Source organism: Macrotis lagotis, chromosome X, assembly GCF_037893015.1.
Source record: "Macrotis lagotis isolate mMagLag1 chromosome X, bilby.v1.9.chrom.fasta, whole genome shotgun sequence".
Lineage (NCBI taxonomy): Eukaryota > Metazoa > Chordata > Mammalia > Peramelemorphia > Peramelidae > Macrotis > Macrotis lagotis.
Window position 1 is genome coordinate 27,031,365 of NC_133666.1, and position 27,770 is coordinate 27,059,134.

At 37.8% G+C, this 27,770-nt stretch overlaps 1 protein-coding gene across 1 annotated transcript in view; it reads left to right on the top strand.

Moving 5' to 3' along the window:
• Positions 1-27,770, top strand: part of STK26 (serine/threonine kinase 26) — a 54,985-nt gene that overhangs the window by 24,918 nt on the left and 2,297 nt on the right. The window contains exons 2-10 of the mRNA XM_074201194.1: positions 9,541-9,771; positions 16,121-16,177; positions 22,264-22,372; positions 22,455-22,612; positions 24,457-24,642; positions 25,830-25,978; positions 26,748-26,841; positions 27,161-27,223; positions 27,308-27,444. Coding sequence (XP_074057295.1) covers positions 9,541-9,771; positions 16,121-16,177; positions 22,264-22,372; positions 22,455-22,612; positions 24,457-24,642; positions 25,830-25,978; positions 26,748-26,841; positions 27,161-27,223; positions 27,308-27,444 — 1,184 coding nt within the window. The remainder of the gene's footprint in view (positions 1-9,540; positions 9,772-16,120; positions 16,178-22,263; positions 22,373-22,454; positions 22,613-24,456; positions 24,643-25,829; positions 25,979-26,747; positions 26,842-27,160; positions 27,224-27,307; positions 27,445-27,770) is intronic.

Sequence of the window (27,770 nt, forward strand, 5' to 3'; positions counted from 1 at the left end):
TGTTCTTGGGGTTGATGCACTTAATGCAATATCTGTATTGTGAGTGGCAGGAACATCTCATCATCTGCTTTGGAACCTTTGCACAGAACATCTTCCCATGACAATGGCATAAACCTCTGGATAACTTATCTTCCTTTTCTCTGACTTGGCAATATTAATTAGGGTCATTGAACAAGTTATCTGGGGAGTTTCAGTGATTAACCAATTTTCTATGATGGTAATATTTGCATAAGATCCAAGTTGTTGAAGGAAAACCTTGATGGCTGTTTGTTCTATCAAGTGAATTTTTAAAAAAAAATAGTAACCTCAGTATTTTTTATTCTTTATTTTTTGGTCAATTGTGTGATTTGAAAGACAAGACACATTTTGGAAAACTGGTGCAGAAGCCTGCCTAATAGTTCTTTTCATCCGAGGTACCCTTTATTCTCGTAAGGATATTATGCAGATGAGAAAGTAGCCTCCTACTTTTTTAAGGTCTCCTGTTTTTGGCTTTTGCAAGGCACTGGGGTTGAGTGATTTGCCCAAGGCCACACATCAATAAGTGTCTGAGACTGGATTTGAACTCAGGTCCTCCTGACTCCAGGGCTGGTGCTCTGTCTATTGTGCCACCTAGCTGCCCTGCCTCCTACTTTTTTTGTAACATTGAGTTAGTGATTGAGGTTCTCCTGGTCATCTTTTAGAATTGATATTGTCTATGGAATTTTCCCCATTGTTTTTTTTTCTCCTCTTTGAGATAACTTGTAAAATGATTGTACAGTGCTTTCAAAATTGTCACTTTCAAGCATGAATTTTCTCAGAATACCATTGATGTGGATCAGCCACTCGCCCTGCTTTCATCTTCCCAAGTATCATTTTAGCTTCCTCATATCAAAGAATGGGATGTTAGGGTACAAATCTGATCATTATATTTACTATTGATGAAAATAGGATGATAGATTTGTTCCATTTTCTATTAGCCCCCTGCCAGTTTCATATGAGATTAATTCATTGTGTTGGGTCTCATGCCAAAATTCTATAGCTTTGTTTTTATCTCTACTGCTTTTCACTATTTTATGAAGTGATACTATTCATGGTATTCTACCTTCCTTTGTATTTTTTTTTTGCAAGGTAATGGGGTTAAGTGGCTTGCCCAAGGCCACACAGCTAGGTAATTAATTAAGTGTCTGAGGCCAGATTTGAACTCAGGTACTCCTGACTCCAGGGCTGGTGTATCCATTGTGCCACCTAGCCAGCCCACCTTCCTTTGTATTTTACAAATTAATTAATATTCTAAACAACTTGTCCTTGTCTGCCATCTGTCTCTGCTTATCAAAGAGCATTTGCTGGTAACTTGGCTTCTGGGAACTTGTCCTTATGTTTTACATCGGTTAGGGTTTTATAGGAAATGGTGATATTCGAAACAATACCTTTGCCTTTTTTCCATTTCCTATTTTTCATTAATGACAGCTTGTTTGAATAGGTTAGGTTGAAGCTGCTAAAATGGTGTCTCATCTTTCCATTTCTGATTTGATGTTTGACCTTTGTTCTAATAGACAATGATCTGACTGCTTACATATAGAGAGCTGATTCTGATATGACTCTCATATCAGTAACCAATTTCCTGTATGTTTATATAAATTCAATTGAATTTTGATTTTAGTTTTGTTTAGTACTCACAATGTCCAGTGCCATTCAGCACTCTTCTGAATGGAAATATTCATGTGACAAAAGTCTGATGCTTCTGATTAATCTACAAGCCTTGGGTTTCTTTTTGTTTGCAAACTCCTATTTTTACCCTCTGATTTTTAAATGGAGGGTAGGGAGTGAGCAAAGGGAAGGAAAAAATACAAGCATCTAGAATGAAAGGAAATGTTACTATTAACAATCATAATTGAATTGCTAGATCTTTGCCAGTCATTAAATGGAATCAGAAAGAAGTGTACATACTTCCTCAATGTGTGTGGCACCTTTTATAAAACTGGCTATGCAATGGAGGCATAAAAAGTCATTAAATGCAGAACAGCAGAAATACCAAACAAATACTCTTTTCTGATCTCAAAATGAAAAGTATATTCAATAAAGGCCTTTTGAAGAAAGAATTAAAAACTAATTGTAGACTATAAGATCAAAGAACAATCAGAGAAACTACATAAAATTTCATCAGAGAAAATGACAATGGAGAACATATCAAAACTTATGGGATGCAGCTGAAGCTATACTTAGGAGCAATTTTTCTATCACTAAACACTTTCATCAACAAAAGATAGGAAAATTCAATAAATGAGATATGGAACTAAATAATCTAGAGAAAACATCAAATCAAACTCCCTCCAGTTGAAATTATGAAAACCAAAAAAGGGATTAACAAAATTAAAAGCAAAAAAAGAATAGTTTGAGATAATTTTATCAAAAGTTTTGTCAAGTGGTGGCTAGATGGCGCAGTGGATAGAGCACTGGCCTTGGAGTCAGGAGGAATTGAGTTCAAATGCCATCTCGGATACTTAATAATTATCTAGCTGTGTGACCTTGGGCAAGCCACTTAACCCCATTGCCTTGCAAAAAAACCTAAAAATAAAGTTCTGTTAAAATCTGAACAGATTACACTCATAAAACTTCCTCCTACTCATTCAAAAAATGAAAAACTTCAGTCTGGCATGACTTATTCTTAATGAAAATATATTGATTCTTTGTTAACTGCTTTTCTTTCTAGGTGCTTGCCAATTATCTCTTTAGTGATCTGTTCTGGAATTTTCTCAAGAATTGAAGCTCACTGATCTATATTTTGTAGACATTTTCTCATTCTTAGAAAATAGGGACCTTTACCCTTTTCCAGTCTTATGGTTCTAGCCCCTGTTCTTCCTGATTTTTTTTTGGTCATCTTGTGTTGTGGCCTTTGTTTATAGACACTTGAGGCTCTTTATTTCTCAAATGAATTTTTCCCCTATGTTCCTTTTGGAATGTCAGTAGTGCCTATGTGAATCATCAGAAGTGACTAGTTGTCATCCACTTGGACATGTTGTAGGGAGTTCTCTGTTTTGTCCTGGGTACATGTCCCAGGAAGACAGCTGATCTCTCTTATTATCTGGTTGTCCGAGCAGGGGACCACCAACTACTATTATTTCTTTTTTCATCTGCATTTTACCATCCCATGATTTACCACCTGACAGCTACTGTGGTTCTACTGTATCATTTTTGGAAGGATAAGAGCTTTTACCCCAAAGCATTCAATTTTCTCCTCTTCAGGAATAGCCTCCTATCTATTTCTGGTCCAAGAATGTAAAATAGCCTATACTTGGAACATATGTAACAGTCATACAAACATCATACAGTTGATGTAAAATACAGTTTCCCTGTTTGTCCATCATGGTTGAGATTTTCAGCCTTGTTTTTTGAAAGTATTTGTGGATATTTATTTCTCAATTCTAAGCACCTAGATTAAAACTTTTTATAGACAACCCTACTCAAATTTTTTTGCTTTGTCTCAACAAGATCTCTAGTAACACAATTTGGCCCTCTTTCACAATTTGCTTAGCCCTTTTCTTTTTCCTACTTAGCCTGCCTTGTTTTGCAATTTTTTTCCTTATCTTAAGCGTAACTCTTCAGATTCTATTCCCTGTCCTAACTTTTTTTTATTTAAGGCAATGGGGTGAAGTAACTTGCCCAAAGTCACACCAGTAGGTAATTATTAAGTGTCTGGGGCTGGATTTGAACTCAGGTCCTCCTGACTCCAGGGCTAGTGCTCTATCCACTGTACCACCTAGCTGCCCCTCCCTGTTCTAACTTGATACTCTCATTGATTCTTTTATTTCCTACTCTCTTCCAACCTGGAAGTAGAATCTAGACCAGAATCCAGGCCTGGAGATTGTTCTTCACAATTTCTCCTTCCCAAATTCAACTTCTAACCTAATCTACTAATCCAAACTTTTCCAAGGCACTTGAACTACTTTATATTCTTTTTTTAGCTCAAACTCTTCTGCCAAATGTGAAATATAAGTGAAAGCTTTAATGGAAATTAATACCTATTAAAATATCCCTTGCATTAAAACTTTTATCAGAGCCTTGCCTAGTTCTCCAAGCTGGTTCTTACAATAGCTCACCTTCTTCCCTCTGGCTTGTGACAGGATTCTTAGTCAGCAGGGAAGTATAGCCAGTGGGGATGGGCATTCTCTTTTCTAATATAACCAGGGACTCTATTGCCTCACCTTTCTTTCTTTCATACTCAACTCTTCCCCTGATTTTAAATTTTTCATTTTCTCACTTCACTTCATTGACCTTAAGGCTTTGAGGGAAAAATTGGAAAGTTAGTTTGTCCTCTTGAAAAGCTTGGGAACTTGGTATACAATTTTCCGTAGTCACATTGAACATATATATAGTGACTCCCATTGACATTCAGAAAGTCATTATACTCTTGCAAAACAACATTCTCTTATGATAGTAGTAGAAGCAGTTACTGGTGCAAGGTCATTTGCTAAGGGAAAATTTGGAAGTTTCTGTTTGATTTATGTTATGATTTATAAGTGTATGACCTCTTCAGAAATATAAAAGTTGTCTCTCAATTGCTTATATTTTAGTAACAAATTGAAGAGCAGAGTATCATATCCTTGCCAAAAGCATTGTAATATTCTTAATCCATTTGCTAATTCCTGCATGTGCTAGCCTTTGTTTAGATGAGGTAGTTTTTTATTTGCTTTAGATAAGTTTAGCTTAGTTTAGCTTGGTATCAATCGATAGGACAGAGTGACTGATGTTTGGGCCCGAGACAGGGCATTTTTGTACAGGATTATTTGTGAAACAAAACATGCTTGCTGCATACTATCTACTATTATGGAAGTCATTTGGTTATATTGTGTATTTCCTTATCATAGCGTCTGCTATAATATAATGGGGTACCGTACTCTGTTCTGGGAGGATTACCAGGTGTTGACTTTATTAAAGTTTGCTTTTTATCTCTTTTAAATTCCTTTTCTGGTGTATTTTATTAGCCTGACACATGTTGCTCAATCTTTGTGCAAGCTTACAACTGTGTCTTTGCTGCTATGAAGGTTTTGTCTTTGTTCAGGCAAACTGCCAAAAATTAAGAGGAGCTCATCTTTGTTGGTGGCAGCAGTCTCAAAACCAATGAAATATCATCAGATTCAAACTCATCTCTCATTCAGGAAAACAAAAGGGAGTTAAGTCTTGAGAGTATCTCAAGGCTCCTTTCTGGTGGCTGTTAGCTTGACCAAAGAAATGGCTAAAATGCTCATTTTTATTGGCCACTGTCCAGTCTGCTTGCTTGTTTCCATCCTTACCTCTTACATTTTAAATTACTAGAATAAAATAGAGATTCATCACTACAATAAGACAAGCCATTAGTTTCACCCCTCGAAGTAAAAAAGGGAAATTTGAATACTTTGTAAATGGACAGAAGTTGGTCCAAAGTTTAAGTTTTTGTGACTAAACTTTGTTGGTCTTGATCCCTTAAGTTAGCTCAGCTCTCTGAATATCTGGATAGGAAAACTTGCACTACTTGGGTTAAGTAAATTCAGTTGGAAAACATTTTGCTGTTGTTGTTGCTCTGACCTTGACACAAACCAAGAGATATTAAAACCTCCATGTAGAAAGAACAGAAAGACGTGTGTGTGTGTGTGTGTGTGTGCTTTTTAATGAGCTCAGATCATTTGCTTGAAAGTTAATTTAAACGACTATGTATGGCATGTTTTGAGGATATGCTAAGCACTCATTAGCAACCTATGGAGAAGCCTATGGCAATCAAGGAGCTTTTAACAAGCACTTGCTCTGTGGCAAACACTGTGCTGTGCTGGAGATGCAACAAGAAAAAGGAAGGGGAAACAATATGAATGTTTGTAAATATATACAAAGTAAACATAAGTTATATTAGGGGAGGAAGACACAAGCAGTTGGGACTCAGGAAAGGGTGTGTTCGTGGAAGGTAGTGTTTGAGAGTTGAGTTTTGAAGGAACAAAGGGATTCTTTGAGGTATAGGTAAGAAGGGAACATATTCCAGGGATGAAGGATGGTTATGTGAAGAACAATATGGAGGTCAGTTTAGCTAACCATAGAGTGTGCAGGGGGGGGGGGGGGAAGGCAGGCAGGTTGAGCCCAATTTGTGAAAGACTTTAGAAGTCAAATAGAGGTTCTATTTGACAGCCAATGCAGTTTATTGAGTAGGGGAGTGACATAGACCTGTGCTTTTAAGGTAGCTGTATAGAAGGTAGATTGTGGGCAGCCACTTGAGATCAGTTAGAGGACAATTGCAATCATCCAGATGAGAGTTGAGAAGGCCTTGCACTAAGGTGGTAGTTAATGAAAGTAGTGAGAAGGGGATAGAGGAGACAGATTTTATGCAAGTAAAATGGAAAGATTTGGCTGTGTAGATTGAGGGAGAGTGAGAAGTTGAGGTTAACACTGCCAAGCTTGTAAACTTGGGTCTCTGGAAGGATGGTGGTGTTATCTATGGTATAATAGGGAGGTTTTGCTTTTGTTTTTCTAAATGGAAGGTTTTAATAGAAAGTATTCTGTTTTGAAAATGTTGATTTTATGATATCTATAGCCATCCATTAAGAAATATTTAATTGGCAGCAATGCAGTACAGGAGCTCCAGAAAGAAACTAGGGCTAGATCTAGAGACCTAGGAATTTTCTGCCTAGAGATGATATATGAACCTATGGGAGCTGAGTGGCTTGGTGAGACAATGTGATGATGATCATGTTTGTCCTTCATTCTCGAAGAAGACCATGACATCAGGGGAGATGATGGCATGACAAGCACATGAATTTGATTTCAGTGGGGGGATGCCGTGCTAAGTCATCAGCATCACTTTTTCCTCCAGAGAAAGTGGATCCAGTGGCCAGATACAAATGAGGATGACTGGAGATAACTCTGGATGCAAGGCATTCAGGGTGAAGGGACTTACCCAATGTCACACAGCTAGTAAGTGTCAAGTGTCTGAGATCAGATTCAAACTCAGGTCCTCCTGACTTGAAGGCCTGTACTCTATCTACTACATTACCTAGCTGTCCACCAAAAGGATGTGGAGAGAAGAGAAAATACAATCCAATACAGAGCCTTGGAGTGTGCTCAAAATTGGCATGATACAAATGATGAGTAAGCAAAGAAGACCAAGAAGTCATCATAGATGACGCTTCTAAGAGAGAGAGAAGTGTATAAATTCAGAGAAGAGAGGTGATCAGCAGTGCCAGGTGCTGCAGAAATGTCAAGAAGGATGGGATCATCTCGTTTGGCAATTCTGAGAATTCTTCCTAACTTTGGAGAGAGCAGTTTCATTGAATGATGAGTTTAGAATCCAGTTTTCAAAGGGTTGAGAAGTCAAAGGAGAAGAAATGAAGCCAATAGGTTTAAACAGCTTCTTCTAGTAAGTGTAGATGTGAGAGAGGAGACATTATAGTATGCTAGCTTGAAGAGATGGTAGAGCTTAGTGAAGGTATTGTAAGGATAATCAAGAGACTTGGCCATGATTGAAGGCAGCAGGAAAGGAACCCTAGTACAAAGGGAGAAATTGAAAATTAGTCAGTGTGGATGATTGAAAGGACCATCTCTTTAAGAAGACAGGAGAATGTGGGATCAAGGACATATCTTCAGTTTGTCCCTTTGTATTGGAGTAGGCTATCTCATAATCAGAGACTAGAGTAAAGGAGAAGAGAGGGGGATGAAGATGATATCAGACAGTTTTAAGATGAAGAGAATGTGAAATGGGAGCTCATAGTGAATAATCTTTTGTTACTAAAAAGTCTGAAATATGGTCCTGAACTAAAAGCTCTAGGATATTTGAGAATGAAACAGAAGGTTTGGGGACAGCCTTAATGGGGAACAGAATAGAGTCAATTTGGGAAAATTACAAAGATTATCTTGCTGCAGTGAAGGTTGCATTGAGGTCATAGGATAAAAAATTTGTGGCAGAACCAGTCATCTTGTTTGTATGATTTCCTCTTACTCCTTCAGAAGTCCATAAGAAGGAGCAGAGGAGGAGGAGGAGTTGGTGGTGGTGGTGGTGGTCGCAGTAGTAGTGATTCACATTTAGGGGGTTATTAAAGTGGCAAATGGCAATTTAGAAAATGAGAAAGGGAGGAAAGGGAACTTGGAGCATTACTACTAAGAAAGCATTGAAAGGTCGAAGATACTATGATAAGGACAAAGAAAAGGTTTTGGAAGGATGAGACATTGGGAGAGATAATGATAAAAAAAAGTTGTGTTCAAATAGAGGAATGTTAAAAGTTTTTCTTCACAGATATGTGGGTCATGGGGAGATCTAAGGTATAGCCATCTTTTGGTATGATTGAGGGTAGCATGGTTAGATTGACGAAGTAGAACTTTAGCATGTTTGAAGGGACCATCAACATGGACCCTGGAAAATCCCCTAGTATAAGAGCAGGAGTTGGGAAGTAGAGGAATCAATGAGTTAGGTTCCAAACTCCTTGAGAAAAGAGAGAGAGAGAATGGCCTGGATATTAGAAGCTCTGGATTGGATGATATATTTTCTGAGTAAAATTCAAAAGGAGAGAAGGGAATGATGTCAGCAAAGGAGGAGTCTAGAAGTAAAAGTGGAGAGCAAGCCTAGTATGATGGAGAGTATAAGAAACAGTGGAGCCAGGGGTGGAGTGGATGGGAGATCGGGAATGTAGTGTCATCTCAGGAAAGTTAAGTGTCTGAAAAGAGCATCCCTCCACAGTGAAGAGAAGTTTGATAGTGGTTGATATGAGAATTCCAGTGTGTATAATAAAGGGGGTGGGCAGAGTTAAGAGTTAGACATAGTCTGGAGAGAATTTTGAGGATAGATGGACAAGATTAAAGTTAGAGGGCAGGGCTGTGGGTGGACTCAGGTAATAGGTAATTATTTTAGGAATCTGGGGAATCATAGTTGGGGGAGTATGCTACCTATAATGGGGGAGCAGTGGTTGAGAGCAGTTCTGCTGAAAATGGCAGGACATTAGTTAGAATGTCAATGGAGTCTTGACCAGGGCACTGCCCCTAACAGTGTAGTATGTTTAGGCTGTGAACAGATAGTTCAAATTTGTCCAATCCAAGGCCTAGGGCATAACCAGCCAAAGATTAAGAAACTCTGGATAATTCAAAGCAATAGATATATTGAATGCTGAGTCAATATTCTCTATGACTGTTTTATATGATTTATTTTCCTCAACCTTTGAACCATCTTCTAAAATCCTTCTTGGGTTCCTGACTGTAATATAGAGCAGACTTGGCTAATGTTTGAAGATAATCCTAGGTGGGCACAAGCTATGACAGCCTACTAAGCCAGAAAGATTTGAAGTTCGGGCCTGGTGTGATGACTTTGTGCTGCCTGAGGTCTGGCCAGGCTGTTTGAGCAACCCTTAACCAAAAGGTCAGCCAAAGGATGATTGTTTTCTCTAACCATAGAAGTTCATGAAGACTGCTAAAGGTAGAGATGGGAAATAATCTGTATCTGTTGGGGATTGGAACAACATTGACAAAATCACAGGTACCCGAAGGAGTGATGGAATTTATTATGTTCAACTCCCTCTTCTTTCTTCCCTTTCTCATTGATTTTTTCTTCTTCCTTAGAATCAAAGAACTGATCCAGAAGAGTTATTCACTAAATTGGAACGCATTGGGAAAGGCTCCTTTGGAGAAGTTTTTAAAGGAATTGATAACCGGACACAGCAAGTGGTTGCTATTAAAATCATAGACCTCGAGGAAGCAGAAGATGAAATAGAAGACATTCAGCAAGAAATAACTGTTTTAAGTCAATGTGACAGTTCGTATGTAACAAAATACTATGGATCATATTTAAAGGTAATGTTTTTATGAAAGTCATGAGGTATTTTCATTATGGTTCTTTTTACAAAAGGCAGTGCTTTAAAATAAATCAAGGTTTGTCAGCTGTGGGCTTCATCAAGTACAGTTAATGATGCCAAATAGCCTACTCTTCCATTTAGCAGCTGTATCCTGACTCCAACTTGGGACTCAGTTTCTGCACCTAAATTTTGTATTCATGTGGGACTCAAAATGAAACTGACCTCTGGTCCAAATGCAGCCTCAGGAAAAGGCTTCCTTGTGTTTACATGTAGCACTCTTACCCACAAAGATACTTATACACAGATCTGGTGGAATAAGGCTAGAACCAGGAATCCTTCCATCCAGCAAAATTTTAGGGTTTTGTTGATTCTAGGATAGTGTTGACAGTCACCACTGTGTAGGTCAGGAAGTTGGATTGGTCTCCTGAAAAGTGACCCACAAAATTCCATGACTTTCTGAGCTTTCTGTAACACTTTAGTCACATGTATCTGCTATGAAGGATTGACAGCATTCCTTAGTCATTGTTAGCTCTTTGCTGCGCAAGGGAATTGGGTGGGGGGAGGGGAGAAGTTTTGTTTCTTTTCTCCAAGATTATAGGATTCTTGGAGGAAAGGCTCATATACTTGTTATCATTTTATCTCCCTTAGCACCAAATAACTGATTAATCATTGTTTGACTTGAACATATAAGGTAGAAGAAGGATTTGTTTTCATACTGGCATGCTCTTTTTGGAGGGTTTTGTCTATGTTTGGTTCTTTGAGGTAAATTGCAGGAAAGGCTATGGAGGTCACAGCTTGCCTCTGGTTCACTCATGACTTTGGGAAAATGAATGTTGAGGGTCTACCGAACGATGATCTGCTGGGGGCGCTACAGAGCAGAGTCAACTTCAGTTCCTGCCATAATGAAGACTGCAGTCTAGCAGTGTGATAAGATGAAAGCACACAAATAACTTTGATACAATGTAGAGTACGATGGATGCCTTAAAAATCTGAAGTTTGAAAGGGAATTTTTTCAAAATCGTACTTTCCCTAGCTTCAAAAAAACACACTTCTGTTGTTGTTTTTGTTTTTGTTCTAGTTACTGTTAAGCCTGTAGAGGCACATAAAATGTATTTAAAAGATGGGTTTGTAGGCATTATGAGTTACCTTCTGCTCCCACCCCCAGACCTTTGTATGACCCCCCCCACTTTTTAGATTAGGAAACTGAGGTTCAAAAAGCATGAGGTATTTGCCCAAAAGTCTCATAGAGTTAGAACCTGATGCAAAGTCAGTCTTCTTCCTACAATACTGTGCAGAAAATTTTGGTATCCTGCCATTAATAGTTATTTGAAAAATATACCATTTGAATTTCATTACTTTTTATAAAGTCCTCTTCACCTTAATAACAAATAAAAGGGAATAATTGTATATTATAAAGTTCCTTTAAAAGCATTTAATTTCAGCATTTATTTCCAAAGGGAAGTTCTTATTGTATTCTAGCATATATGTATATTTTACCATAATTCACTGAAGCATTAGTTTTCATTCATATAGATTAAATGAAGCAGTTGCTATTTTTAGAAAGCTTCATTTGACTCTCTTAGCTTAGAAGACTTGCTTGTTGTAGGGTGTTTTATGCTTTTTTCCTGTACAATGAGCTAAATTCTGCTGTCTCCAAACTCTTAGGAACAAATAGGAGTGAACCTTTGCTACATTTTTGGGACTAACTTAAAATATTAAATGAGATGGAACTATGCCCGAAGGGCTATAAAATCATACCTAACCTTTTGACCTAGCCATGCCACTACCAGGTCTATATTCCAAAAGAGATGAAAAACAGGAAGGAAAAGGACCTCTCAGTAAAAAAAAAAAAAAAAACTTGCATGAGTAGATGCAATTGAAATGTACTAAAAACAAAGTAACAGCAGTGTTGTAGAATGATCAACTGTGAATGGCTTACCTTTTCTCAGCAATGCTGTGACCTAAGACAATTCTGAAGGATTTAGGATAAAGAATACTATCCATCCCAAAGACAGAGCTAATGGTGTCTGAATACAGATTGAAACATATTTTTTACTTTATTTTTCTTGAGGTTTTTTTTTTCAGGGCGGGGGGCTTGTTTAGTTTTACAACATGACTATTTTTCATGACTACATATTTTTAACCTATATCAAATAACTTGGTTTTTCAATGAGGGGAATTGGGGTAGGAGGAAGGGACTCCTCCCACAACTCAAGGTTTTAAATGTGAATGCTGAAACTTGTTATTAAATGAGATCTTTTTCAAACAGGTCATTCTGTATTACACTGACAGATTGTCAAAGTTTATGTTAAAACAACTTCTGTTTCTATTGTTATTTATTTGTGTAGTTTCTTGAAAAATGAACTCTTAGTTCTCTCTTTTTACTTTGCACATAATACAATAATGGACATCTGATCAAATTTTCTGAATTAAAGAAATTTGGTCTTGAAAGATTTTATACAAATTTTATATTCTTGAGTGCTCCAAGTACCTCCTGCAATTCAAAAAGGTTGCCTCTAATATATTTTAAAGAGCTACATTAAATAGTCCCATGTCAGGAGCCAGTAGCTTCCATAATGAGCTAAAAAAAGGTGCTTTTGAAGCATTTATTTGCTTCACAATGCTACTATAGAAATGTCCAGATTATGTCAGTGATTTTTTATCCTGGATCCATTATATTACATCAAGCATGCTATTTGTGATCATTGATAATTCCTCTTTCTGTAGTATTTAAAGGCTAAGAAAGTATTTATTTCCCCATTTTGCTTTCCCCATTATTTTCCCCATTTTGCAGATGCCAAAACTTAATATTGCTAGTAAATGTTTCAGAAATTCAGTCTTCTACCTTGAGGCCCATTAAATATTTTTTCTGCCCTGCATACTCCATACTACTTTGCTTTTATAGTTAATTTTTTTATATTCCATTTATATTCCAGTCTGAGTAATTGGTTTTCTCACCTTGATCAACTTCTGTTCAATCAATGTCAAAAAGGATATTGTGTTTTTAATTTGTGATGAAAATCCAGAATAGTAGGGTCCAATCAATGCTATTTAAGACTATATCCTCTTAGCTAGCATTTGGGAGCTGTATATGGCCCATGCTACTCTTTTTGACGATATCAAAGGGTCTTAGACATTAAACTGTGCTTATTTCCCCATTTTTAAGAGTTGTCTTTAGAATAACCAATATTTCATTGTAAATAGGAAAGAAGTGGGGGGGGGGGAGAACTTGTGCCAGAGATAATTACATGTTTTTGATGGAGTTGTAGTGACTTCCTTGGGACATGCAAAAAAATTAGTAGGTATTCATTTTGACTGAGATCACTGTGTAACTCCATCTTTAAAAGTGAAAGCAGAAACCAAAAAAAACCCTTCAGTAGAACCACAATGTTTTTCTTAAATTTGAGTTCATTGTCAATTTTCATGACTGACAAAGTTAGCCTTTATGAAGAGTGCTAAAGTTAGTGAACCCTTCCCCTGTGATCTCATCATATTGGAAGAATCTTTCATCATCTTAAAGTATTTCTTTAGTTCAATGTAAATCTCAGTGAGGTTCACACAGGCATTAAATGTAATTTGAGTCATGCCTCTACTTGTTGCTAGAGTTTGCCTTTAGCTTTCTATTTAGGTTAAGGAAATATTTTTCACCCTCTCTCTAAAAGAATGTCCTTTTTCAATTTTACTTTTTTTTAAAAAAAAGGCTGAAAAATGTTCTACAATAGTCTTTAAAAAAAAGAAGTAATATAGGGGGAGGCTAGGTGGCACAGTGGATAGACCACTGGTCTTGGATTCAAATTCAGCTTCAGACATTTAATAATTACCTAGCTGTGTGACCTTGGGCAAGCCATTTAACCCCACTGCCTTGCAAAAAAAAAAGTAATATAAATTTGTACATTGTTATCCATTTTGAATTATATCTTCTTTGCATGCTATAAAGTAGACTGTGATCCGGGATAATTTTAGGGAAACTTTTCTATTACTTTTAAAACCTTTTATTAACGTCTAAGAAGAGGTCTAAAAACTGAAGACTCTCAAAATCATGTTTTTAATTGCATAAAAATAAAATACAGAGGGTTATAAAAGAAGATTCAGTTACCTTGAAATTCAATAATATATTTAAAAAAAGAAAGTTTACAGACTCCAGATTAAGAGCTCCTGTTCTAGAGGCAGCATGCTAGAGTGTAAAGAGAAGTGGCTTTGGAATCAGAGGACCCAAATTCAAATCTCAACTCTCCTATTTTCTACTCAGACCTTGGACAAATCCTTTATCTACTCAAAGCCTCAGTGTACTCCTAAGTAAGATAGGGTTGAATTAGATAGTTAGATTCATTCCATTTCAAAATCTGTGATCCTAAAACATTTGAATGACCTTTTATTCTCTTACTAGACCCCAACAATGTCTACTTGTGTTATCATATAAGGTTGCTCCCTGAATTACAAATACTTGATTTTAAAACTTTTCCCCTTCTTATAACTCTTAGCTTTTTACCTTGGAACGTTGGGGATAAGGGAATCTTCCACTTTCCATTTATAAGCCCCAAAATATCCCTAGTTACATGGGCAGCTTGATAGGTGCTAGTGATACATACATACATACATATATATATATATATATATACATATATATATATATATAATCAAAGGAAAGGAAAGATATAAATTTTGAAGTTAAATTATATATAATGAACTAACATCATCAACTTTTTCAAGTCCTTGAAAGTGCATAGAAATCCTCTTCAGAATAATTTCAAAAGTCTCCATCTACCTCTTCATTATCTTTTAATTAAAACTGCTTTACTTCAAGTACCAGTAGTCATTTTTCATAAACCTACTTATTCCTTTTAATTTTCTGTTTTGTCAGATTACTAATGCTCCAGCCACATTTTTAATACTTTTTATTGCAGTCAGACATGTGATATTTTTGCTGAAATAGATCAGTATTTCTGGGCCTCAGTTTCTTTTGTAAAATACGTAAGACCGATCAACATCATTTATTTAAGTATCTGTTAAAAGACAACTGTGGTACAATGTAAACAGCAGTGGCCTTAGAGTCCATTGACTTGGATTCGAATCCTGGCTCTGCTACTTACTGTATGTTTGCTCTGTAACATCCTGAAGCCCATTTCTCTATCTGTAAGATGGAGATGATTGTACTTCTTCCCAAATATAGGGTTACTTTAAGGAAAATTATTTCGTTAAACTATAGAAATGTGAGTCTCTTATGATTAATGTGAGTTACTATTAAGGACTCATTGGGAATATCCTGATGTTGGGAAAGATTAAAGACAAAAGGAGAAGGGAATAGCAGAGGATGGGGATAGATAGCTGATATCAAAGAAACAATGAACATGAACTAGAACAAACTTCAGGAGATAGTGGAGGACAGAAGGACTTGTGTGCTATGGTCCATGAGGTCAGGAAGAGTCAGGCATGACTCAATCAATGAACAACATTATTGTATACAGAGTACTTTGGGTGGCATGGAGAAGATGGAACATTTATGGACTATAAACTCCTTCATCACCACACTGGATTTTTTTGGTTTTATCTTTGAATTTCCAGTGCCAAATATTTATTTGATATGTCATGGAGCTTGCAGTCTCATAGTGGATATGACATTTCCACAAGGAATTCTCTAGAAGTTTCGGAGTTGTAAAAAGAAAGTGCCTAGTGAGGTCCATTTGAGGGTAAAAGGTCATCACCAAGGGGAGAAATCAAAGAAAATTTGTTGGGGGGGGGGACTTTTTGATTGGACTTTTAAGAGTTGGGTTGGAATTCAAAACTTGTTTGTGGATATAAGAAAGCAAATGACATAATTATAGACAGTTATGTAGGTAATGTGATGTAAAACAAGAGTAAGTAATAGAAAGCTAGAAAGGTCAAGTGGCAGCAGATGGCAGTGAACTTTGAATGCTAGGCAGACAAGTGTGAACATTAACCTAGCAGGCAATAAAGATTCTCTGAAGACTTTTAAGCAGAAGAATGACTTGGCCACATCTAAGCATAAGATAGGTGATTGTGGTATGGTTTAAACAGTGGTTTCATCAGACAAGGGAAAAGCAGCAAGACTTGTTCAAAGAAGCAAGAAAGATCATCCAGTGAAGGGAGCTTCAGGATAAGGAGGATGATCCAGGTGTGAGAAAAGTTGCAGATTTATAAGTGATAGGATTTGGTAACAACTTTGATAGGAGAAAATAGAACTGAAAGAGTCAGAGCTAGCCCCAGTGCTTCAAACATAGAAAAAGTGAAGTCAATAACAAACCAAGGAACCTGAATAACCCAATGCAGACTTTCCTCTGAAAGACACAAATGCCATTTCATAATCGTTGTTGGCTTGGTCTTTACAGGGCACAAAGCTGTGGATCATAATGGAATACTTGGGTGGAGGATCAGCACTGGATCTCGTAAGTATTGGAAAAATGTGTGCCTACATATATAGATATGTATATGTATATGTGTGTATATTTATATATGAATGTGTGTATTCGTATGTATATATACAATATATTGCTTATATCTGTTTTATACATACACATGCATATATTTATATATAAAAACACATATAAAATGAAGTGAGCAATCTTTCTCAAGCAGACTAATAAAGTTTCAGTTAATCTATGCTAATGAAATCATATAAGTGGGGGGCAACACTTCATGAATCACAATAGAATAATTTCCTTGGGTGGAGGATCAGCACGGATCTTATACGTACTGTGTGTGACTGTATACAAACATATATACATATATCTATATCTACAGATATCTGTAGATATAGATATATGTATAGACACACATATATTTATATACAAAATAAAGTAAGGTACAATTGAATTGTCTTCTTGGGTAGGGCAAAAGGCAATTGCAGCTGACTCTGGATTCTCTCTTAATGCCACATTCCCTCTACTGTAAGGGAGAAGGCTGTGTGGCAGAAGGTCCACGTGTTGGCCACCAGGCTAAAATTAGCAAATGTTTCCAGTTTGACATTTCAAACCTGAAAGGGTTTTACATGTGGCATTTGCTGCCACTTTGGATTTGGGTTGGCAAGGCCAGCCCAAAGGGGGCTGACCATGTCCTTTCTCTTAGGCACAGTGCCCACAATTCAAGCAAGTGCCAGGGTTGGTGAATGGTATTGCCTGGAGTAGTGTCTGGCTGTGTAGACCAACCAGCTAGGCCATCAACGGGAGTATAACAGAGAGAGTTAGTATGTGAGCCAGGCAAGAAGTTAATAAAACATTCATTGTCATTTACTCTTTCTGAGATTCATTTCCTCAATAACATGAAATAGCATGGCTTCTGCTCTGATTCTACTACCATTTGTGTGCTTTTTAAAAAGACTACCACATGGGGCGGCTAGGTGGTGCAGTGGATAAAGCACGGGCCCTGGAGTCAAGAGTACCTGGATTCAAATACAGTCTCAAACACTTAATAATTACCTGGCTGTGTGGCCTTGGGCAAGCCACTTAACCCTATTTGTCTTGCAAAAACCTGAGAGAGAGAGAGAGAGAGAGAGAGACAGAGACAGAGACAGAGACAGAGACAGAGACAGAGACAGAGACACTACCACATGGCAAAAAAATGGAAATTAAGTGAATGTCCTGCAATTGAGGAATGGCTTAACAAACTGGTATATGTATGTCATGGAACACGATTGTTCTATTAGAAACCAGGAGGGATGGGAATTCAGGGAAGCCTGAAGGGATTTGCATGAACTGATGCTGAGTGAGATGAGCAGAACCAGAAAAACATTGTACACCCTAACAGCAACATGGGGGTGATGATCAACCTTGATGGACTTGCTCATTCCATCAGTACAACAATCAGGCAAAATTTTGGGCTTTCTGCGATGGAGAATACCATCTGTATCCAGAGAAAGATTTGTGGAGTTTGAACAAAGACTGAAGACTATTTATTACCTTTAATTTAGGGGAAAAAAACGTTATCTTATGTAATTTTGCTATCTCTTATACTTTAATTTTCTTCCTTAAGGATATGATTTCTCTCTCATTACATTCAACTGAGATCAATGTATACCATGGAAACAATGTAAAGACTGACAAATTGCCTTCTGTGGGGGGTGGGGGAGGGAAGTAAGATTAGGGGAAAAATTGTAAAACTCAAAATAACTAAAATCTTCAAAAAAAAAAGACTACCACAGAAAGATATCAAATATAAAGCCCTAGGTACAAGGTTTTTCCTATAAATTTCAATTGTTACCTAGCCTCTGACTCTCCTTTTTCTGGAGGTATTGAAAAATCTTTGATGTGTTTACAGCTGCAAATCACTTAAACGAACAATAACTATTTATGTGCATAGGCTCAGGTTTCTTTTGGTTTACTGTAATTCTTTTTTTTCAGTTTGAAATTCCTCTTCCCATTTTTCTTGAAGAGAGGAGGGGGGCTTCAGCTTCCCCATGGAAGTGAGATAATCCGTTAAGACAAAAATCACCTCCAACGCTTTTAAATGACTCTCTAAGAGAGGAATTAGGCTCCAAAATTTGGGCCATGACAGTTTCTGTTCTGGATCCTGGGCTGGGAGATTCCCCATTCCTGGTGAACTGAAGTTGGTCAGAGGCTAGAGAACTGCTCCTCAGGGATGGAGAGAGAATTCAGTTTGGGTAGTAATTGAACTAGGTGAATACAACATCTATGAAATTCCCTGATTCTCATGTAGTTCCTTATATTCTCGGGTATACAGGAAAATTCTTTGAATTTTTTTTCTTGCTACAATCATCCTTCAATCTTTTATGCATGTATAAAGCACATTTTATGTTTTTAGAGTTAATCTCTTCTTGCATGGGTCTCTTCTCTTTTTTCAGTCTGTCTTTGAGTACTTATATCTCTTTTGTCTCCGCTATAACAGCTTAAACCAAGAATTAGATAATCATTTAAATGCGATGGTAAAATGCTCTCTTCCATGTGATGATTTACATTTTAGTTAAGGTGATAAACATGGTTAAGACTATTGCTTTAAGGGGCAGCTAGGTGGCACAGTGGATAGAACATTGGCCTGGGAGTCAGGAGTACCTGAGTTCAAATCTGGCCTCAGACACTTAATAATTACCTAGCTGTGTGGCCTTGGGCAAGCCACTTAACTCCATTGCCTTGCAAAAAGAAAAAAAAAACTTTAAAAAAAGACTATTGATTTAAGTTGGTTAATTCCTGTTTCACTTTTTCTTCAGATTTAAATGATCAAATGCTGACCACTATAAAAATCACACCAAATACAAATTGCTATCAGTACCTGAGAACCACAAATCCTACAGATTCTCTTAAAATGACCTTTTGTAAGGTTTTGTCATGGTTCTGTGGTGGAAGGAAGGCTAGACTAGAATTCTGGAACTCCCAGGTCTAGTTGAAACTCTAGAACCTCATGCAGCCCCTTAGAGGTTGTTTTCATCTCCATCCAGATGTCCTCATCTGGAAAATGCATTGGTCTACTCTATATGGACTCTGAGATCCCTTCCTTTTCTCTTCAGATTTCATTGATGTGTTTGTTGTGAACAATTTTGATTCAAAAGATTATTGGGGGCAGCTAGGTGGCGCACTGGATAGAGCACTGGCACTGGAGTCATGAGTACCTGGATTCAAATCCTGCCTCAGACACTCAATAATTACCTAGCTGTGTGGCCTTAGGAAAGCCACTTAACCCCATTTGCCTTGCAAAAACCTAAAAAAAAAAGCAATGGGCTGCAATCTAGTTTGCAGACCCTGTGGGCATCATTTTACCTTCTGGAGGCCCATTATTTCATCTGTCAAATAGGAATGATATTTGAAATTCCTCTTCCCAGTTTATTATAAAGATCAAGTGAGGTACTAACATAGGTTATGATGAGAACGACTTAGAGGGGTCTTTGAGAGAAATGGTCAGTGCAAAGGACTAAAAGAGAATAAAGCTAGTATAATCAGCCTGCTGAAAAGCATTTCAACAAGGGCAGGACAAAAAAGTGAAAGAGAACTTGGAATGGGCTGACCAGGAAGGGAGGCTCAGCTCAAAGAATTTAAGTGAGAGGCTAAGTATCCAGTACTAAGGATACTAGGCAGGGGTGCCTGTGGGCAAAACCTAGAGGACACTGGTGAAATTGCTGGATCATGAGAGGTAAGTAGTTTTAGCCTGATAGGAAATTGGCTAGATCTGGTGACCCCAGCCAAAAAGAATTGTCTCTACAACCTAGGGGAGCTTGAGAGGCCTAGAGTGGAAGTAGGGAACTGTGATAAGCCTAAAGAAGAACCCTGTTGAGTGGGAGAGTAAAACGAGTATGAAGCACATATCTATAATGCTGTGGAAGAGCCTAAGATTTGGAGTTAGAGGACTCTAGGCTTGAAGCTTAATAATGCTTTGATACTTAGTACTTCTGACCTTGAGCAAATCATTTCCTCTCTGGGCTCGAGTTTCTTTCTCTGTAAGACAAAGGGGTTGAAGGATGACCTCAAGAGTCTAAAAACTAAGGTCTGTTTGGGAAAGACTGATGTTTTAAACTGGGACTAAACTAATTGATTAGTTTGCAGTTATGTACTTGTAACTTGGCTTAACAGTATTAACAATATATATCCCAAGGTTTCCCTCCTCTCCAGTAGGGATGAGTTACATATATAAATGAACTCTTAACATGCTGTATTGCAAGTGGACAGCAGGAGCAGTGATTTCTTTGAGAAGAGGAAGGACCCAAAATGAACCTAAGGCTTACGAGGGAATTTGCACACTTTTTTATCCTCAAGTAACAGCAGGCAAGTTAGCAAGGCATACTTAAAGGTCCTAAATCATCAAAGAAAGATTGAGTTGTGTTCAATGAGGAGGACATTTGTTTAACCCCCAAAAACTAAAACAAAGATTTTTTGGGGGGGGGTTGTCACTTAATCTAGAACTGAGCTCCCCCAAGTAACCCTGGCTAACTGATGTTTTATACATTGTTCTCAAATTGATTTGTGATATAGTCTTTCAATTTCTAGGGCCTTCAGGATCATTCTTTTTCAAATGCTGTATCAAGATATTGCAATGGCTTATTCAAGCTTTTAGCTAGCTCTGTAAATTCCCCAAATGATGAGACATTGTACTGACTGACCTCTTCCAATTCACAAATACCTGGAGAAAACCATGCTCAGCTTCTAAATGTCCAGTGATGCCACTCTCTGCCCTCTATAAATCAAGAACTAGGCTCAAATATGGGATGTAGACATTCCATTGCCAGCGATTAACACGTGTGTGTCTTACTTTCCCAGATGATTTTGATTATTAAAATAGAAACTTTCTTTTCTAGAATTTTATAGTTTTGAAAGTAAATATATAAAATTTTAGAGAGATCTATTGAACTACAGAAGTCTCTAGAGTATATTATGTACACAGACTACAGTTATTATTAAACAGTGAAGCTGAAGCATGGTTCCTATTTTCAGTGATTTCAGTTTAACATAAAAGTGCCTTTTATTGACTATAAATGTAGCATTCATTTCAGATTAAGTACACAAGGTGTCAGAGAGCCAGGAATCCCTTCCTGTGGGCAGGGGCTTTTTTTAAAAACCACCTCTGCCCTCCCCACAGCAAACAGAGCTCCACCCTGCACTGCTTTGACATTCCCACCCTTTCCTGTAATAAGATTGTGCACTTTACTGTTGGTGCTTTATGAGGTACCAGAATTTTAAAATAACTTCATTGAAAAGAGATTTTCAGATATTCCATTACAAATTCTGAAAACTAATGATTGCTTTCCTTGTATTCCAGTCAAGTCAACTGGCTTTGGTACAAGGGATGGGGAAAGAGGGAGGGACACACTATATCTTCATGAAAAATCTCTGCATGATTTTCATACAACGTTCTACTTTGTACTGTGAAGCATTCAATTGTGTACCTGGTTATAATTTTTGAATTTGGGAAGACCAATAGGGTCAGATGATTTAGGGCTGAAAGGGACCTTCAATAGCATCTGGTCTAACTTTTTCACTGTAAAGATGAGGGAGAAACCCAGATCCTCCAAATCCATTGCTTTTTCCTAATGAGTTGATCTGTTCCCTGAAGTATTAAAACAAATTAAATGTTAACAATTAGATCTCTTGAGCCAAATGGCCCTGAATTTTGAAATTGGTTTGCTGTAGGATTTTTAAGTACATTCCAATTTAATATTGTTTCATTTCAGAACACCAGCATGTAGGTAGCTAATCTTTTCCCCCTATATGAAAAAGTCTCCTCCATTATTGAAGCATGCATGTAAGTCAGTTACTTCAAACTCTAGTGGAACAGCTGGTCTGGTAAGTGCTCTCATACTTTCAAGGTTAAAGTTTTTTTTTTATTTTAAGACTTGTTTTGGCTTACTCATCCTATTGAAATTCCTTTTTTTCAAAAAAAGTTTCAGACATGTTTCTTAAATATTGGTCTTTTAACATTGTGAAACAGCTTTTACGTAATTTCCTTTATTTCAAAGATAACTCAAACATTAATTTAACCTTTTTTCTTTCCCAAACTTTTTTGTGTGTGCCTGTGCGTGTTTTTGTCCCCTAAGCTTCGAGCTGGTCCATTTGATGAGTTCCAGATAGCTACCATGCTAAAGGAGATATTGAAAGGTCTAGACTACCTGCATTCAGAAAAGAAAATTCACAGGGACATAAAAGGTGTGCAAAACTTCAGTATGAAACTTGATGAAACTTGCTATCTTCTGAGGATGGTAACTAATTGTTGTTTTACATTTTCCAGCTGCCAATGTCTTGTTGTCAGAGCAAGGAGAGGTTAAGCTTGCAGACTTTGGAGTTGCTGGCCAGTTGACAGATACACAGATTAAAAGGAATACCTTTGTAGGAACCCCATTCTGGATGGCTCCTGAAGTTATTCAGCAATCAGCTTATGACTCAAAAGTAAGACATTACTAGTATAAAGTATTTCCATTGTGATTTTAAATGCAAGTGGATATATTTAGATGGTTCCACAGTCTCCGTGGTATGAATGAACCTTCCAAACCTTTTCCTGGGCAATTCTTCTCTGTCTTGGCGTGATTCCTTCATTGAGCTTTCATCCAAGGCACCAGAAGCATTGCTTCGGTTCTGTCTCTGAGAACCACTGTGGCACTGTTTGGCTGTTATCTGAAGAAGGCAGGTTGGGGTAGTAGCTTACTGAGCTTGGGTTCTGGCTCCTATACTTGTCCTGATTCCTACGTGGGAATTCACCTTGCACAAGTGGCCTGAAAAATTTCTGAAACAATATGCATAACATTCCCTTTTCTCTAATACTACCACCACCACGATATAGCCCTCATTACTTCATACCTGGATTATTGCAATTGCCTGCTTGATGGGCTGCCTGCCTCAAGTCTCTCCCATTCCAGTCCATCCTCCATTCAGCTGTCAAAGTGGTCTCCTAAAGCACAATTTTAAATAATCATGTCTTTTCCCCAACTCAATACACTCCATTGGTTCCCTAGTTCACCTCTAGGATCAAATATAAAATTCTCTGGCATTCAAAGCCCTTCATAATCTTCTCCCCCCTCCCTCCCCCTACACCTTTGTAGTATTCTTTCGCATTATCCTCCATTCGATCCAATATCAGTGGTGTCCTTACTAAATTCCTCCATCTTCACATCCCATTCCTAGAACACTCTCCTTCCTCATCTTTGCTTCCTTCAGGTTTCAGCTCAAATCTGCCTTCTAGAACTGATGTATCCAGCCCATGGACTGCATGTGGACCCTCAAAGCCCATTCATATGGCATTATTACATGTTATTATTATACTCCTTGGAAATTGGGTTACATTGTAGTCATAAATAATATTAAATTCTATATGTAGTCTTTGATGAGTTTTTATTGGGCTGTGTGGCCCAGAACTAACAGGATAGACACCCTTGCTCTAGAAGCCCTTCCTACTATTGCCTTTTCTGTTGATTTTTTAGTTTTTCTGTCTGTATCTTGTTTGTATAGTTATTTCTATTGTTAGGGTCTATCTTTTACATTTCTTTGTATTCCCAGTGCTGAGGACAGGGCCTGGTTTATGTTTTTGCCTTTAGTCTTTGGGCCTAGCATCGTGCCTGGAGTGTATAGAAGGTGGGAGGAAAGTGTTTATTGAATTAAAGTACCGGCTGGTACTCTTTACCCTGAGCCCTAATCTTTCTGTAGCCTCATTATACCAGATGATCAGTTATACTAGAGGGCAGGGGTGATTTTTTCCTCCATTGTTAGGAGGAGAACTGGTCTAGAAAAAGCTGCTAACAACTTCCGTTTCCTTCCCTGAGATAAAAGCACTTGCCCACCTAGAGCTTGAGCAGTTGTACAGTTTTCCTGATGAGTTTTCCCAGAAATCTGAATGGCCTAAGAAAGCTACTTTGTAATAGATAGAGAATTTACTATGTGATTAGAAAGAGGCAGGCATTGTGCTAAGCCTTGGAGATACAAATTGTCTTCAAAAAAAGATAATTGTCAGAAATGCTGGAAGGGGAAAGGGACAGTGTGGAGAGAAGGAAGAGGATTCTAGAGGGAAGTCTTCTGAAAATGGTGAAAGAGAGGGGGGCTAAGGAGAGGGGAGACCTCAGAGAATATAAATGGGACTTTAGCATTTCAGCCTGTGTTGTTGAAGAGAGTAGAAGAGGTGGAGGTATGTTATTTACCTAAAATGATTCCCCAAGTTCAGGATGTGCTCATTTTAGAAGTGCAAGCAACTGCTGGCCTTTTAGACATTTACTGTAATATTTCTTCTTCTATTCTTGATTCAGGCTGACATATGGTCCTTAGGAATTACTGCTATTGAATTAGCCAAAGGAGAGCCACCTAACTCTGACATGCATCCCATGAGAGTTCTTTTCCTGATTCCAAAAAACAACCCACCAACTCTATTGGGAGATTTTACTAAACCCTTTAAAGAGTTTACTGATGCGTGTTTGAACAAGGATCCATCTTTTGTAAGTATCTTAGTCATTGCTGATTTCTTTTTACTTAAGTTCAGAATGGTAAGAGATATATATCCATATACCATATATCCATATATCCTCCTCTGGGGATATTGTCCAATATTCCCCTAACTTGGCTTCTTTAGCTCTGTTCAGCTTGGCCCAGTCCTGGGTTTCTTTTCTCTGCCTCTTGGATCTTGACTCCTCCGTCATATCCTGACAGTCTCTCTTTTTAGGATATAAGGTGCTTTATGTGATGCTATCACTTAAAGTAGGATTCTTCCTCATAGCTCTGTTTAGGAAAAGGAAAGTGTGATTTGAGGTTTAATGCCATTTTTATATAGGGCCAGGAAGGAGCTCAGGCCACATAGTCTAACCACTATAGAGGGAAGGAGTTGATGTGCCCTAAGGCATCATCAGGTGGAATTTGAATTCGAGTGCCCTGGCTCCAGAGCCAGGGAGTGATCCACTGGTAGCCTTGAATATGTATTCCTTTTTCCTGACATTAAGTAAAATGTAACTATGTTTGGGGACACAACTTGATTTCAGTTGTTTTTAAGGCAAAGCTATCTGCTGCAGGCTTATGTCGGCTACTCCAGGGCCCCAAGCCTGGGTATGCTGCTTGAAATTTGAACATGTCCCTTACTCATATTGATAAAATGCCTATCATCTTTTGAGATCACTAGTTCTGTGAACAACTAAGCTAATACTACCCAACTTAATCAGGTACTTTAATTAAGTACTTTGAGCTTACTGTATATCTGATCTCATAGATGTCTTTTTTTTTTTTGGCAAGGCAGTGGGGTTAAGTGACTTGCCCAAGGTCAGCTAGACAAATATTTTGAGTCTGAGGTTGGATTTGAACTCAGGTCCTCCTGACTCCAGGGCTGGTGCTTTATCTACTGTGCCACCTAGCTGCCCGATAAATGTCTTTTAAAGGAAATTTTATTTTAAAGGTGAGCTAATAAAGTGATCTTTGTATGTAGAAAACAATGACATTACAAATTGGTTCTAAACTAGCAAGCTTCCTTCCTCTGGCCTGAATTCCTTCAAATGTGGTGTTAGCTTCTTTGCTGCAAAATTGTTAGTCATATTCTATAAACACATGTTTTTCAGTTTAATCATTCAGAGCATTATCAATAATAGTTCTTATGGTCACTAAGATATACATATTTATGCATCCTTTATTTTTGACTTAGCGTCCGACAGCTAAAGAACTACTGAAGCACAAATTCATTATTAAAAATGCCAAGAAGACATCGTACCTGACAGAACTGATCGATCGGTTCAAGAGGTGGAAAGCTGAAGGACACAGTGATGACGAATCAGATTCAGACGCCTCTGACTCGTAAGCGAACATGCCATGTGGGATTGGGGGGGGTCACTTGCTCACTTCCTACTTGGACAACTGGACCATTTTGTTTAACTGAATCTCCTCTTATGGCCCTTTGTCTTTGTTATGCAAACAACTGGGTCCACCTTGGGATTGATTTTGTAAAGGAAATGGTGGATCTCTAGGTCAAAAGGGCCATCTTAAAATGAGGCCCTAGGAAGTTACCGGAAAGACCCTGAACAGAGAGAGCCCTTAGTTTAATCATTCATTCAGTCACCCTTTTTACCCTCTATAGGAATTGCCATATTGTTTCTACAGAGCTTACAAAATTAATGTATTGGGTTTAAATTTTGCAAAGCAGACATTTTCTGTATATATAGCCATTACATATACTAAGTGTAAATTTCTAACTTAGGTATAGAACTCTGTATCTGGTTATCAACAACCTTTTTTCTTTGATGGAAATGGGATAAAAGCCATTGAAATTTTTATCTAAATCTGTTTCCTGCAACTATGATGTTATTCTCAACTTTTCAAAGGATTCCAACTATAGTTCCTTAGAGAATATATAACCATTTAATTAGAATTTCACTTACAAAAAAAAAATCACTGGTTCCTTTTTGTCAGGGCACACGGGAGCACTTTAGATTTGGTAAAATGAGACCTATCTGGATTAGACTGGCTGGTGATATTTTATGTCACTAGCATTGTTTACTGACAATTCTTGGAGAAAGTATCCTTGCTGACAAAGAAAAAAATAATTGGTGAGTTTTTTTTCTCTTAGGGAATGCAGCAACAAGGAAAATAATTCTCATCCTGAATGGACTTTTACTACTGTTCGGAAGAAACCTGATGCAAAGAAACTTCAGAATGGAACTGTACGTAGCTGGGCTTTCCTACAGAATGTGGGAAAATTATGATGACCTTGAGTTGTTTGAACTCCATGACACCAAGCACCTCAGTTTTGATGGCTTGTAGGTTCAGACCCTGCTGGGGTTTGGGAGGATGGTTTGTGGGAATGCAGGTACAGCAGGAGCCTCGAGGTTGGAGATCTTCCTGTCCCAGGCAGGGAGGCTTTGGGAAATGGCAATGGGATAAATCCCTTTCCCTTCAGGATAAGGGCATGGTTGTGTTTGTAAACAAATGATTTTTTTTTTTTTTGCCTGTTGTGTTTGGTCTGTTTTGCTTGTGTTAAAGGAACAAGACCTTGCCAAAACACTGAGCTGCCTGTCTACCATAATCACACCTGTGTTTGCTGAAGTAAGTATTGTCCATTTATCTCTGGTTCTGTCTTTTCAAGACTATTTTTAAATCTGATAGTAGTATCCTTGACCTCTGATTTAGTTGAAAGAGCAAGACACAAGTAATGCAAGCAGAACAAAAGTGATCGAGGAACTTGAAAAAAGTATGACAGTGGCAGAAACTGCCTGTCCCGGAATTACAGATAAGATGGTGAAGAAATTAATTGAGAAGTTTCAAAAGTAAGTTTCCTGGATCGTCTATCTCCCTTCCTGCTCTACTCACAGTGGTTGGATGCGCTCTTCCTAGGTTTTGCTATCTCAATGCATTGCCCAGAAAGAACATGAGCTTGCCTTCTTCAAGCCACTCTTGAGAAGCTCCTGTCTTCTCTCTCCAGTTTGGTTCCTTGGCTTTCCATCTTAAATGTGAGCTTTGTCCATTGTTAACATCAAGACTAATTGGTCACAAATGTATAGTCACAATTTCTTTCCTACCCAAGCAAGAAGTGATTTTTAGCTAGCATTGTCTCCCCTAGAAATGGTGTGTGACAGTCTGTAGCCTGTGAATT